Source organism: Rhyacophila brunnea, unplaced genomic scaffold (genome assembly GCF_057557595.1).
Source record: "Rhyacophila brunnea isolate RB1 unplaced genomic scaffold, BYU_Rbru_1.0 scaffold_11, whole genome shotgun sequence".
Classification (NCBI taxonomy): Eukaryota; Metazoa; Arthropoda; class Insecta; order Trichoptera; family Rhyacophilidae; genus Rhyacophila; species Rhyacophila brunnea.
Genome location: NW_028232763.1, coordinates 42,531,527 through 42,547,777, shown reverse-complemented (window position 1 = coordinate 42,547,777; position 16,251 = coordinate 42,531,527). Strand labels below are relative to the sequence as shown.

Genomic DNA, 16,251 nt, shown 5'->3' with positions numbered 1-16,251 from the left:
GTAATCGGAATGGCATAGATATGATCATAGACACTAAAACGCTCTTGTCACATATGTGCCCAATCGTCACATAGTCTATTTGAACCTTTGGTAGGTCTATACTATAATTTTCGTTTTTCTTTGTAAAAATCCACACTCGTAGTCGAATTTCGACAAAATTTGGACAGTAGAGGGGGGCTGACAAGCCGGAGTGCGTGGTCGGGGTTTTTAATTTCAGATTTAACCCGTTGAAACCCGGGGACAGTTTTACGGTTTTTGCGGGAAAAAAGTCGCCGCGTACAAGGTCTTGAAACGCCGAAGTTAATGCTACAATCCCCATTTTTTATTAAAAATTTCGCTAGAATGTGTACATTTAAAAAATATTGGCGTTTATTTCAGCTTGATCGGAGGTCAAATGGCAAAGTTAGATTAGAAAAACTAATAACTGCCAGGTTGGCGCGGGCGACGTGTTACGCGTAGATCGGAATGCTTCACTCACGGACAATAATTGTATGTAGTGGCATCAGAGCCGGAGTGCGTGGTCGGAGTCCCGAATCTCAGTTTTAACCCGTTGCACCCCGGGGACGCATCAGAGCCGGAGTACGTGGTCGGGGTCTCGAAATTCAGTTTTAACCCGTTGCACCCGGGACAGTTTTATAATAATAAATAGAATTTGTACTACTTTTTTAGATATTTAAATGCAATAAATGTACGAAAAAATAAAAATCTAAAATATTATATTTTTTTACTTTTTTAAATTCAATTCCTTGCACTCTACGTAACTCCCGGGCAGCGCCGGGTGATGCAGCTAGTTATACATAAACAAGTATTAAAAAAAATGGTTGATTTATTTTCCAAAGAATATAACCACATAAATGAACCCAAAATTGTGGCTCTATCGCCATATACCTATTCAAAATGGATTTCCTTTAAAATAAAATAAAAATTTAATTCGGGTTTGATTTGCCAAGCAATGATACCTGTGACGCCTGCGATAGCCCTAAGACGAGTCTTAAAGATGTCAATATTTCTTTTGAAGAAAAAGAAATTCAAAGACACCTTTTGGAAAACCACATACAGGAAGCAGCTGCAATTAAATAAGATTGATAAAACTCTTGCAACAGAAAAAATTACCAGTATGAAAGTAATAATGGTTGACTTTGAGAAGTGTTTACCTACTCCATATAGTTTCCATCTGAGAAAATTGTGGACTCTGAATTGGTGAAGTGAAGAAGTGGTGAGTGAGACACAACACTGATGTGGATGAAATAAAAAGTGGAAGGGGTGGCAATAAGATCGGCTGCTGCTTGATGAAATGAGCATCTAGCAATGTTTTAGCAAATATTGAAGAGCTGACGATTTGGTTTGATAATTAATTGCCCTGGTCAAAATAGGAATATCATGATTGTTTTTTCATATACCTGGTTTCTGAAAACCATTCCTACGCTGAAAATCATAAATCACAAATTCCTATTACGAGGCCATACACACAAATGGAGATAGACACTGACCACTCTATAACAGAACGTCAAAAAAGATGCTGAACGGTATGCAGATTGTTACTCCATGGGATTGGGTTCAGTTTGTAGGGACATGTAAAAAAACAAGCCTTTTAAAGTTATTAACATGGAGTTAAATGATATAAACAATTATTGCTCTTTGTATGCATCATCTTCAGCTCCTTTTGTGGCTCGAAAAAAGAATATTGATGGCACACCTTTTTTTCTTTTTTATTTATATCATAAGATGGCGCTGGTTATCTACGTTATAAGGCGAAGTTCTCCAATGAAGATTTCCAAACTGTGGACCTCCGACCTTCTCGCTCGCCGTAAAACGCCGCAAACTTTTTAAAAGCTGACAAATTTTCCCCCGTAGATACCAAGTCGCAATGGCCGACCGGTCCAACTGAGGTTCAAACCGACTTGAGAAGCTCTTCCCTTTCAACCGACATAATATGGGGACACTCCCAGAGGATGTGATCGGCATCCTGCAATTCGGCACATAAGCAAGTCGGAGATTCTATTAGGCCAAGACCTGCGAGGCAAAACCACCGTATCCGGTTAAGATCTGCAAACTATGAAACAATGGATATCTCCAGAATTTCAAAAATTGTATGATAGAATTCCACATAATTCCTCATCAGCTGATGTCCCGGAGAATGACCAGGAATAATTCTCATTGCGTTGATTTTTTTCTAGAGCAATAATAAATTTCAAATAATCTTGTACTTATATAAATTAAAAAATATATAATTCCTTTTCATATTTAGACTTAGGTACTGAAATATTTTGTGTATTTATAATAAAATAATTATTAATAATATGATGCACAGAAAATAAAAATAATTTATTCCTACCTATATGGACTTCCGTGTATTATCTATAGGTGAAGTATTGCTTAGTGGTATTTCTACATTATATGTTAGAACATAAAACACGGAAGTCCATTAATTTATTAATTCTAAATAATTTGGTATTTCTATCTATACTATGGTCAAAAATAAATTTAATTATGAATAATACCGTTTACAGGCCTTAATTACTATAGTCCTTTAAAAAGTTATAGAGTTTCAAACATTTAACCTACACTAAAATCACTCTCCTGAACAAAAGTCCAAACGTGACTTCCGTGGTTGATCCTCTAACGTATTGAGTTAGACTCCCAAATCACCAGAGTCTGAGGCCTTATTTGGTTGATATTTCTGACACATTTGGTTTGTACCATTTATCAATACACAGAGTTATTATTTTCATACCATTTTTACTATGCTATTATTGTACAACGTAAACAAAATAATTTTAGCTATTTCTATATAAGTATCATATTTCTATATCCGAATGATTCTCCTCGATTTGCCGCCCTTCGAGTAACTGCCGCCCCCAAGCGACGCCCAATCTGCCTACCCCCACAGGACGTCACTGGGTAAGTACCAATATTAAAACGACACGTCATTAAATAGTTTATCATTAATAAATTGATGAAATAAAGTAAATAAACAGTATGGTTTCGCGCACTATCATGATATTTTTTTTCTAATTTTATTTGGCATGTTTTTCAGAAGTTGAAAAATCTACTGTTTTTATGAAATACATTCTTACAAAATACCTGGGTACCTAAGTACGAGCATTAATTTATTTATGAATTTTAGTCATAAATAGGAAATTATTAACTATCGGCATTATTTTAAGTATTACTGCCTTTGCCTTGCAGTCACCATACATTTTAAATATTATTTATGATAATATTATATTCATATTGCAACACTGTGTTGCATGATGTCTTGAACGTCAGCAGGGTTAATATTTTTTTAAATAACAAAATAAACCAAATTACAACATAAGAATCTTTGTCTTCAAATATAAACTTCATAATATTGTGTAATCATAAATATATATTGAAGTTTTATTCATAATGGATCTAAAAGATTGCGATTCGCCTTTGCGCGGTCTGCTGAACAGTCCTGTCAAACGCATAACTCCAGCGGTGCCCGTGCCGGATTGGAAGAGCTTCTCTGGAAGACCTGTCCCTTCCCCCGTAAGATATTTAAAGTATTAATTAATCTTGTAAATAGTGTGTTTCTTTTCTTTACCATTCACCATTGTACGATTAGAATTAAAGCTGTCACAGCAAGCTTTCAAACCACCTACTTACTGTAGAAATTTGGCTGAACCATACTGAAATTCAGGGAATATTAGATTCTTTATGAAATATGATTTCTAATACTTATGTATTAATTAGTTTATTATTGTCAGAATGTCTCACTAATTAAATACCTATGCAAATATGGTTTGCTTCATATCAACTTCAGACAACATATGGACGCTTTTCCTTTGCAATGTAGACATATCTTAGCAGACTGTTATAATGGTACGTTTACATCTGACACTTATACCGTTATACTTATTTTATGTGTCTGACATAAAAATTCACTTACTGTTTACACCTGCATGGATCTGACATAAAATTCTCGTATACTTCTCGTTGAAATAAAGTCTCTACACTTTATTCAATGGCAACATTTGGAATAAATATATGCGGTGTTTACATATGGTATTGTAACTTATTCGGACACTTATTTCGTATACTTCTCAAAAATGTTATGTCAGTTATCAATATGGGAATGTTAAAAAAGAAAGCAGCGAGTGTTATTATTTTAAGTCTTTTGGCAACAAAAAGGAGGAAAAAATGGTCTAGATGGGTGCGGGAATGGATTCAGCGACGAGAAAAACTAGGTGCCTTCCTGATACACCCCTTGATACACCCCTGTTACAGGCGGGCTTCTCCCGGTGTAAAATAATCATTTAGTAGCTATAAGTCGAAACGTAACCCTGACCTCTAGAAACGGCTTCATAAAACATCTAATCTGATTCCTTGCTCAACCACGTAAGTATTTTTTATTCATAGGTAAAGGCCTTCGTCCGGTGTGTGAAAATCGCATATTGGGCGGAGGTGTAATTAAGATAAATTTAATTTAATTTAAAAAGTATAAATGATGATGGATGAAAGCGATAATTTTAAGACTAAATATAAGTATTCAAATATAATAAATTTTGCCGCGCATTGTGCGTGAAATCCTCGCGCGCCGGCGCCAGGGTCAGACTCGTGATTCGCCGAATCAAAGATCATGCGATCAGATTTGGCCAATCACGAGAGTCCTTTTTGCTGGACGGCGTAGGTACGAGGAATTTAAAAAGAAAGAAAAAAAGGATGAGAGTAAGCGTCCCTTTTCCAATAGGATAGGACCTGCGACTATAATCGTAAAAACCCAGATAAATTTGTGAAACTAAAAATCATAAGAAAATATAAGACCAACTCACACCGACACTCCAACCGTTTAATTTTTTTTTTTTTTTTGTGAATCCGGGGTTCGATGGACACCTGAGCTAGCCGCTGGAACCCCGGGTATCTCAATGGCGCCCTGGCAACATGGGGCTCGAAGAATCGCATGGATTCTTCCGAACCCGTGAAATAAAATTTATGCCCGCGAACGCTAAATAAAAGTTTATGATCCAGGAGCCGGAACAACCAAGAAATGGTTAACTAAAAAGTGGACTCCGACGTGACCCTTATCAAAGAAGAAGTGCTGTCTCCAACATCAAACCGGGAGAGCCCTCCTCTGGTGTTCGAAGACAGTCCGCATACGGAGCTGACCGCGCCTAGCGTCGTGCTGGAGACCGTAGCACCAGCGCGTCTCCAGTACGACGAATGGCTGCACAAATCCCACCTATGGAGACCAGACACATCATCGACGGTATCCAGCGAGGAGGGCTCGTAGAGGCCACGGCCCACTCGCGACGAAAAACGGCGAGCAAAATGCCGATTTTCCTAGGGTATCACTAACATGTCGTGTACCCTAGTCGACCACGGGATGTTCGGTGAGGAGAGAAAAAGGAAACGCGAGGCCAGGGAGCCTCACAAGAGGGCTGAAAAGGCGCGCAAGCTGAGATGAATCGAAGCTGTGCGGGCGCAGGCTCGACCACGAGGAGATGAAGCAGGACCAGTCGCCAACCCTCGAGTCAAGGGTGAACGCCGAGTTGCTGTTAGAAGTGAAATGTGTAGATTATACTAATAAAACATCCGGAAATTCTTCTAATTACGGATATAAAGTTAATTAAGGACAAACTTTCTGAGCCTTGTAATCTTAAGTTCATTAGTACGAAAAATGTACATTCTAGTTTTAAAAATAACGCTTCGCAAAGTGAAGCCAATTCTTTCCGTTCAAATAAAGTAAATATGAATGAATTCGAAAACATTAACATCGAAAATCGCAAACAATTTTATAAACGGGAAAGAGGATATTCTACAGTAGCGCGAAACCTGTTTCAAAGTTACGCCGTGTTAATAATTTGAATTCAAAGAGAAACGAGGAAAATAGTATACGACCGTCACTATTATTTCTTTACAAATTACCAATCGTAAATTTAACACAGCGAAAACGGAACGGGAATAATACGGCATCACTCGACGAAGTGTATATAGTTGTTATGTTAAATTTTAATAATAAGTTAAAATTAGGTATAAGAGGATGAAAGTAGAGATTGTATGCTTGTGAAAAAAAAAAAAAAAAAAAAATTGAGTCAATAAGCCGTAAATTTCTCAACGGGGTTTCAATAATGAAAAAAAATAAAAATAATAATAATAATAAAACGTGAGAGGCACCGCAAATCGGCGCGGCGCGCCTTTGGAAAAGGATGTCGGGCGCGTAAAACGAAACAACAATTTTTTTTTAAATAAAATGGGTTTCACTAAAAATAAAGTTAATTACACAGTTTTAAGTGTACTGATTCAGAAATAAATAAAATGAGAAGGTGGAATATTTAAATTTTTAATATCAATGTTATTTATACAGTCAATACAATGTTGCAAAATATTTATGGGTATTAGGGTAAAATATTAAATGTGATAGTAAGTGCCATAAGTACAATGGGAAGATTTTATATAAAATTAGTAGCTATTTAATGTATGGGGTAGGAGTAATTAATAATGTAAATTCGAATAAATTTAAAGTACAATGAAGTCTAATAAACGAATAAATCACTAAAGAAAGAAAAAGAATAAATACAGATGAAGACAATTTGGAAGCACAAAGGGAGCCACCTCTCGAAGTAAGCGCATCCAAAGGCAGCGTAGCCGAAAATTCATGATACCAAAGCTTGATGGTGTGGAGAGTGCGCACTCTCCTTTCTCGCGCAGGTTCATGGAAAGACTAGGGACGTGACGCCTGAAAGATATCGTGAAACAACAAGAGGTACCTCCGAAGTGTAACCATCTATAAAATAAAGAAAGGGAAAAGGATACTTATTGTGAAAATCCATCCTAGTACCTGTGAGAAAGCCGTGCCGCCGTCAGCGGGCCTAGCCGTTGTACCGCTATACGATGCCTTGCCCGCAGTAATAGGAACAGATGGAGACACAGTATCTGTCCGTGAGGTGATACTCCAGAGACCAGCAGATGAGTGGAAAACTTTCCACAGAAGGATATCCGCTGCTCGAAACGAGCCTGGCTCAATAGTAACGCCACTACCACGCCCTGGTTGCAAAGGCAGACGACGCCAAACGAGGTACGCTCCTATTGCACCAGAAGAAGAAAAACGTAACACGAAATAATAATTCCGAACGAGGGCCAAACGTCTACAAATGTAACCTCTCGGAATACAAAAAAACTGGACAGCCCAAGAGTCGAAGACTATAGCTCCACGACCCCTCCGCTGACTAGTATAAAAGAACGAGAAGAATAACAAAAACATTACGAAAACAAAATAAACGCATGACATTACAGGAGAAAAATAAAATAATAATAAATTATGACAAATGATAATAAGAAAGGAAAATAAATCAAACTCTGACTTATTCAGGAGCATTGCTTTGAGCAGGAAAATAGTAATTAAAATAAATATAGAAACAATACGTAAAGTTAGTTGTGTAGAGTTTTTTTTTTTGTTAGAATAGTTAGATTGTAGTTGAATTTTTTTATAAACTGTTATCATGCCATGTACTTAACGGATGAACAAGGAATTGGATGGTTGGCCGATGAGATCAGGGCGTACCTTTCGACTTTAATCCAGATGGGGCGAATTGATACACCCCTGTTACAGGCGGGCTTCTCCCGGTGTAAAATAATCATTTAGTAGCTATAAGTCGAAACGTAACCCTGACCTCTAGAAACGGCTTCATAAAACATCTAATCTGATTCCTTGCTCAACCACGTAAGTATTTTTTATTCATAGGTAAAGGCCTTCGTCCGGTGTGTGAAAATCGCATATTGGGCGGAGGTGTAATTAAGATAAATTTAATTTAATTTAAAAAGTATAAATGATGATGGATGAAAGCGATAATTTTAAGACTAAATATAAGTATTCAAATATAATAAATTTTGCCGCGCATTGTGCGTGAAATCCTCGCGCGCCAGGGTCAGGCTCGTGATTCGCCGAATCAAAGATCATGCGATCAGATTTGGCCAATCACGAGAGTCCTTTTTGCTGGACGGCGTAGGTACGAGGAATTTAAAAAGAAAGAAAAAAGGATGAGAGTAAGCGTCCCTTTTCCAATAGGATAGGACCTGCGACTATAATCGTAAAAACCCAGATAAATTTGTGAAACTAAAAATCATAAGAAAATATAAGACCACGTCACGAACACGAAAGACCGAGTTTTATTTACACTCCAACCGTTTAATTTTTTTTTTTTTTTTTGTGAATCCGGGGTTCGATGGACACCTGAGCTAGCCGCTGGAACCCCGGGTATCTCACCCTGTTACAGGCGGGCTTCTCCCGGTGTAAAATAATCATTTAGTAGTCATAAGTCGAAACGTAACCCTGACCTCTAGAAACGGCTTCATAAAACATCTAATCTGATTCCTTGCTCAACTACGTAATTTTTTTTATTCATAAGTAAAGGCCTTCGTCCGGTGTGTGAAAATCATATACTGGGCGGAGGTGTAATTAAGATAAATTTTATTTGATTTAAAAAGTATAAATGATGATGGATTAAAGAGATAATTTTAAGACTAAATATAAGTATAAGTATTCAAATATAATAAATTTTGCCGCGCGTTGTGCGTGAAATCCTCGCGCGCCGGCGCCAGGGTCAGGCTCGTGATTCGCCGAATCAAAGATCATGCGATCAGATTTGGCCAATCACTAGTCCCTTTTACTAGTTGGCGTGGGTCTGAGGAATTTAAAAAGAGAAAAAAAGTTAGTAAGCGTCCTTTGTAAACCGTGTACGAACCTGCGAAACTGATTGTAAAAACAAAATATGTAAAAGACTACAAAATAATGTCCAACTAAATATTAAAATATATAACGCTAAGACCCGCACAAGAAAGACTTTAACCTAACAAACATAAATATATCGTTCTTTTTTGTGAATCCGGGGTTCGATGGACACCTGAGCTAGCCGCTGGAACCCCGGATATCTCATTCCGTTTAATGTCAGAGTTTACAATCGAAGATCCAACTCAATTTGTGAACTTTAGTTTGCAAGATTGGACCTTTTGCCAAAAAAACAAGACACACAATTCAGAAATGCCATAAGTGTAGAAGAACGATTAACAGTAACATTGCGATATCTAGCACTTGATCGTCATTGTATATTCAATATAATATTATCGTAATACGAGTGCAGGTGTGGGCCAAAATGAATTAGGTAATACCATTTGAAGCGCATTTTTTCTTCACAGAGTGCATCAGAATTAATCGTATGTGCCGAGAACAAGCGATATTTTATTTTCGAACAAAATCCATAGAACACGGCACATCCGATTTATTTCTCACTGTCTATGATTTTTGACAGATCGCTACAGTACATTTATTAACGTAAACGTTGTGCATACATTCATGGTGTACCTATGATAATTGATTGTCCGTTGTTTTAGAAATATACCTATGCAATTCACTACCTGTCAAACTACGAATAATGTGTCAGGTACTTGACATAAAAGTAGACGGTGGTCCAACTTCGGTGATATATCGCTGCAAGTTCGGAATTGTCGAATACGCGGTGTTTACATTTGCGTATATAAGTAGATTGAATAAGTGACAGGTGAGTGTCGACACACGTAAAATAAGTGGCTGGTACAAATATAATTACTGTTTACACTTAGTGAATATGGTGTCATACATAAATATGACAATATAAGTGTCAAATGTAAACGTACCATAACGCATGTATATGCACTGAGCATAACTTTTTGCACAAGCAACGAGTGGTCCACTGTCATACTATTTATTGATAACGTACTTGCAAGCAGAGTTTGGTATTCTATAATGACTGAAGAGTATAAATAATTTATTAGTTATTGTCGTTTAGAATCGACTGTCACATTCACAAAAGTCCTAGTGTATTATATTATTATACACAGAAGAAGTTTACTTACTTTGATCGTCACTTCCAATTAGACCAGAAACAGTAAATCAGATAAACTCCAAGGTATCCAAGGTCTCCAAGATACGTTAAAATAATCTGAAACTAAGAATACTCCGACAAGTTAACACGACAGACGCGTCAGTATGAGCATTCTATAGACAATGACAGGTCATACATAGACAACGGGAGGTGCGGAAAGATAGATTCAGTCGTGAATGTATCGGCTTTCCTCTTCATTCGGCAATGGCTTGTGTCATACAAGTTGCAACTATTGCGTGAAAATACTGAAGTCAGTACTTTTTTGGGTATAAGTCGGTTATGGAAAACCAGGCGGGAACCGGGTTAATTGTCATAGCCGATTTTGGGCAAAATTCATGAATTCAAGAATGAAAATGTAACCTAACTTAACTTAACCTAACCTAAACTAACCCAACCTAACAAATAATCCAGTATATCGGCTATTTTCAAAATGCGTTTGCCGCTGGCTTCCCCATAACCAACTTGCCCCTTTATGCAGTCTTGCAACTTGCATGATAATATGTGTTTACACATGCATTTTCTTGTTATGGCCATGATAATACGTACTGTCAGCAGTAAATCCATGTACGTGTAAACGGGGTATTAAGCACTTACTAGCACTACCATTGAAACTCATTCCGCGACCTGAATAGACGGCCTTTTCTAGAGCCCATAATTGTAACAAACATGGTGGCATGTAGGAGTTTTTTGCATGCTTGTGTTTAATCCCGTTCACCCCATTTTTGCTGCAGAGTGCCGACAACTTAAATGGCATCTATACCAATCATTATTCATTTATTTTTTCAGGTCGCCTCCAGAAGTGCAGTACCTTCCCCACTATTGGTTGACAATCTAAATCGACAATCATGTATTCAAACCAATTCACCGTTGATGTCACCTGATCCAAATTCCCTCCGATCCAGTGTAATAAGCCACGCAACTCCGGGTAGAGTGTCAGTGGAAAGAGTGCGGAGAATTAGTGAATGTTCAAATGTACCTGATGCTACATTTGACTCAACTTCTAGTGCCAGTGATGGTTCCCAGCAAAAACAATCTTTGAATACGGACAGGTTATTGCAGACGCCCTCGCAAATCAGTAGAATAAGTGGAGATGTGACTTTTACCCCTACTCACAGTGCCTTTACACCAACACAAAATGTACAAAACCCTCACGCAACTATGGTTGCACAGACACCAATAGCCAGTGGACCCACGCAAGCAATAAACAGTATAAAACTTCAGTGAGTTACCATTGTTTATCAATCATTAACTTAAGCACCTCAAGTAGTGATTCGAAAAAAACAGATTTTCTTCCATTATCTTTGTTTTTAAAGTAGTATTCACTATGCCAACTATTTTAGTCATCGAAATGAAATAACATAGACTTACAAACAGAGAGACAGATCTATACTAAAATATTTGAACATATCATCACCCTACTATTGAAACCTTGAAAGTTTGTTTGAGAAGAATGTTGAGGGGAAAGAAAAACCGTAATAAAAACAATATTTTAAACACCTCTCTAATCGATGAATCTGCGAACACTGGTTGTGAAATATGAGGTTTTAATTCCGTGTTTGAAACCACGAGACCTACGAGTTTTTTAAATTTATCGATAGATGGACAAAATACTAGTCTAGAGAACCGAGGTTTTGATCTGATTTAAAATGTTTTTTTGTTTAAATTTTGTTCAACAAACTTCATTTTTCCATAATATCGAACTTACGAAGTCTTAATAAGGTGACGATATATAATAATTTAATATACCCACTATTTCTTTTATTCAACGAATAATTCACAAGATTTGAGAATGTAACATTCTATATATTGAACATCCATAATTTGATAATTTGAAAACATCTCATGCATATTTTTTTTTCTGACCATGTCCGATCCTAATAGGATCATATTGGCCTCCACAGAGTAGAGGTTTGTATTAACAGATTTTGTTTTTACGAGAAATAGATGTCAGCCATTTGCTCAACCTATTAGGTCCATACCCTGATTCACACACAAATTGAAAAACAATATGTGTACTTGCCAGACCCAGGATTCGAACCTGGGACCCACGGCGTTATAGTCCAGCGCATAAGCCACGCGGCCACCGTGGGTGTTAAACATGCATATACCTACTAGAATAAATCTTTTATAGAAAAACTTGGGGGGGACTTGAACTGCTGGATTCGCGCCATTGTGCTTTTCCAATTAAGCTACTAGATGCCAGTTACTTAATTACAATGAATTTTAACTAGTAGTTCTTACATGAGTAGCTTAACAAATTTCGTTACAATGTTGGCTATCGGTTTTTGTATATGCCTATTGTAATACATCCTCGATTATCCAGACTAATAATTGGGCATAATCATTATTTTTCTCTATTATATAATCATCAACTCCACATTTCAGGAACTGCGTTTCCACAGTAAATATGTGCTGTGAATTAAAACTGTTGGATGTGTACTGCCGAACGAGATTTTCAGAATACAACCCTTCGAGATTTCACGGAGTCGTCATGAGAATTTTGGAGCCCAGAGCAACTGCATTAGTATTTAGGTACATAAATCATTTATTATTAAATTTGACAATCATGCTCAGGAAACGAGCATTATCCTGAAATTTTCTTTATAAGATAATAGTTTTAAAAGCCAGTTCAAAAATCATGTGATACATACTGCGTGTCAACACTCGAATAACTATAGTGTCACCTATTGTCGAGCCTACACCTACAGACGAGACACCTACAGCGCTGACGACATGGCTGCTGTGTCAGCATTAGATATAATTAGCATGTTATTTACACACTGACAATGAATACAATTAATTCTAACTTATATAATACATTAATACAAAAAGTAGGTAAAAACTTTATCACCTACCTATTAACCCAATGCTTACGGGCCGCACAAAATTGTGTTTTTGCTAATTGCTTTTCAAATGCAAATTAACACGTTAATTACAAAATTAATTAAAAGGGCCCGTAAGCATTGGGTTAAGTCAAGGATCACAATAAAAATATAAGTGTTTGTAAAAAACCCCTATCACTAATACAATCAATAACCTTATACATAACCCTAATAAATAATCAATAATAATACTAAATTCGAGAGGTGTAAAATCGTCAATACTGGGAAAGCAATGGCAACATATTGGGAATTTAATGAATTTAACTAATGAGATAATAATTTCAGTCTTTAAACATTTTCAATAGTCGGTTAATTTAATTTAATTGATTTACCGAAAATTTCAGTTGTTAACACTCTTTCCAGAGAAGGGCCAATTGAATACGAATTATGAATTATTATCAAGAAGTGTAAATTATTATCAAGAAGTGTAAATGCCAAAGAGTTAATAATATTTATTAAAACATTGTTTCTTGGATTTATCTTAGAATTTCGTATCTACGTTGCAAAATCGTCAACCATGTGCAATGCTCGTGTGCAATCCGTTAATCGTATTACAACTTAAGATTCTTTTTTTTAATCTTTCAGATCGGGAAAACTTGTCTGCACAGGTACAAAAAATGAACATGACTCTCTATTGGCAGCTCGAAAGTTTTCTAGAATCATTCAAAGATTAGGAAATCCGGTAAGAATCATTTATTTATTGTAATATACAGATATGGCACGGATCAGGTTATAATCTGATCCGTGCCACGGACGAGTTAACTCGCGGGTTCTTGTAAACGTCATAACTTCTGAATAAACATTCTATGTATATTTTCTAAACAATATTTATCATTTTAGTGTGAAAATATTCACGATAAACTTGATAAACATGTTGTGTTGGTAAGTTTTCACAAATATTTATCATTCTGTTCCTATTTCATATTTTTTAAGGGATTTATTTTATTCCGAAAATATCTGGCCTACAAGTGTCCACCTAGTAAAAATTGGTTGGCAGTGATAAGGTTAATGCTGAGATGCATAGAATGTCAAAATCATTACACACTATTTTGTCGTTTATTGAGCGAACAGTTAGCGCTAGAATATAATAACCTATGTACGTCACACAGCCATTGAGACTAGTGACTGATAACATAAACATCTGATACTTGTTAGGTTTTACAGGATTTAAAATTCAGCCTTTGTAAACTGTCGATTTATATTTTTTACAGGTTAAGTTTACGGAATTTAAAATTCAAAATTTTGTTGCCACCGCCGACTTGCGGTTTCCCGTCAGACTTGAGGCTCTCCAGCAGGCGCACGGACAATTCACATCTTACGAGCCGGAGCTTTTCCCTGGACTTATCTATAGAATGGTTCGCCCGCGGATCGTCTTGCTCATATTTGTGAACGGAAAAATTGTTTTTACCGGTGAGACTTCCAGTATTTAATTTTATTTTATTTAGGCGGCTTCGATACCCAATACAGTTTCGATATCTGACTTAAATATGATTGCGGGAGGGTTGGGTAACTGACATTACGGATAATCCGGAACTGCCAGAAACAAGTTATCAAATAATGTTAAACAAAATAAAATAAACTTATTACACTAAAAATATATTGCTTATAGTAAAACCTTGTTAGTAAGAACACTGATAATTCGAAATTCGCCGTAATTCGAAAAGATATAAAAATCTGCTTCTCCGCCGCTCTTTTCCATTAATTTAGATTAAGTAATCTTTCTTGTCTTATCGGGAGGAATTTTCTCATTTTAAATCTGTTTCAATGAGTTAATACGAAAACTCTTTATTATTTTTGTAAACATTAACGCATAAAATATGTAAAATTTATTGTGAAAACACTACATTTTTATTGCAGGAGGAAAATCACGGAATGACATTACGGAAGGCCTGAACATCATATACCCAATTTTAAGGAGTTTCAAGAAAAATTAACATCACCATTTCAGCTATTTCTTTTTTCTTTTATTGTTTTTTTAGTACATATAGAATATTATATTTATTCTTCTGTATATAAATTTACTATAAAAAAGTTAAATCTACACTTCCACTCCCAATACGGAACATTAATCTCCACACTGTGAAGGTATCTTAACAGACTTTATATCAGTGTCGAAGGGTGGAGGTAAGTCGATCTCATCATCACAGAACTCATATAGGTGAAAAAATATACAGGTGTGACATCTGTGTCAAGTCATTCAGTTCCTTGACCATACTTACCGAACATAAAAGGTAACATAACAGAAGCTATTTTTGTTTGCTTGACTTGTCAAAATATAAAATTTTACATTAGAATAGTCCTAGAAAAAAATCTTGGACTGAGTGAGATTCATAATCAATTAATCTACCGAGTAATTTTGCCAACTGTACTATAATTATTATAGAACAGCAGTGGCGAAGGGTGGATGTAGGTTGTTAAGATCTGACATAAATAGTGCACACTAAACTGTGCCAATCAAACGTATTTGTTTACATTGAAATAAGACTACAAATAATATCAGATAGTGTCGATACGTTTTTAAAATTCAATTAAACTCTGCATAAACCAAGCCATAATCGATAATAGTAAAAAAAAATCATCTATCTATAAAATATTTTTTATCTATTATGGTTTGGTTTAACCAGGCCTTAATGAATTTTAAAAAACTAACCAGCACCATCTGTAATATGTATTTGTAATTCAATGAAAACAAATAAATATGACTGAAAAAATGTGCGCTATTTTTGTCAGATCGCCCACAGCCTACCTCTACTATTCTGCCTTGCTAAGCAAAAAGACAGTGTTTTTGATTTTAGTGAAATGAAAACCCAAGTTTTAAATCTACACTGTGTTTTTACTTAGCAGGGCAGTATTAATGGTTTGGTCTAGGCAGGGTTGAATTAATTTTAAAAACTAACCAGCACTATCTGCAATTTGTATTCTTAGTTCAATGAAAACAAATAAGTATGACTGACAAAATGTAGTGTGCTCTATTATTGAATCTCTATAGTCTACCTCTACCCTTCACCACTGTAATACAGCCTTAAGTCCATTAACATTGACTGCCTAAAAAGTCTTAAATGGCGTTTTCCTGAAAGTGTTCTTTTTATATTTAAGGTATATGGTTCTCAGGTACAGATATTTGTTTGACTGTTAAAAATTATAAATACATTATGTAATAATGAAACGAACTTGTTCTTTAAGACTGATCTAGTACTTTTTTTATAAAAAGCGTAGAGCAATTGAATACACAAAATAAAATAGGCACTAAGTATCAAAAAGCTGAATCTGAGATATAGGTGTTTTAATGAATAATTCGTTAATTTTTCATAAAAGCACTTTTATCAGCTTCTCAATAGATATTTAACATTCTAAGAAAAACACGTTTGAACAACGATATTTAAAAAAAGCACTACTTGCAACAGTAGTTTCTTCAAAAACAGGACTAAGTACCACGTTTTATATCGAATACAAAGAACTAAATCTCGTGTCACATATTAACCAAACGG

General features: G+C 35.9%; 1 protein-coding gene across 1 annotated transcript; it reads left to right on the top strand.

Annotated features, from left to right (window-relative positions):
• Window positions 1-3,238: 3,238 nt before the first annotated feature.
• LOC147078739 (TBP-related factor-like) lies at window positions 3,239-15,897 on the top strand. Its single transcript, XM_085960411.1, has 6 exons — window positions 3,239-3,513; window positions 10,668-11,101; window positions 12,267-12,413; window positions 13,349-13,445; window positions 13,975-14,173; window positions 14,621-15,897. Exons 1-6 carry the CDS (start codon window positions 3,391-3,393, stop codon window positions 14,695-14,697), a joined length of 1,077 nt encoding a protein of 358 aa, XP_085816537.1. The 5' UTR covers window positions 3,239-3,390; the 3' UTR covers window positions 14,698-15,897.
• The last annotated feature ends 354 nt before the right edge of the window (window positions 15,898-16,251 follow it).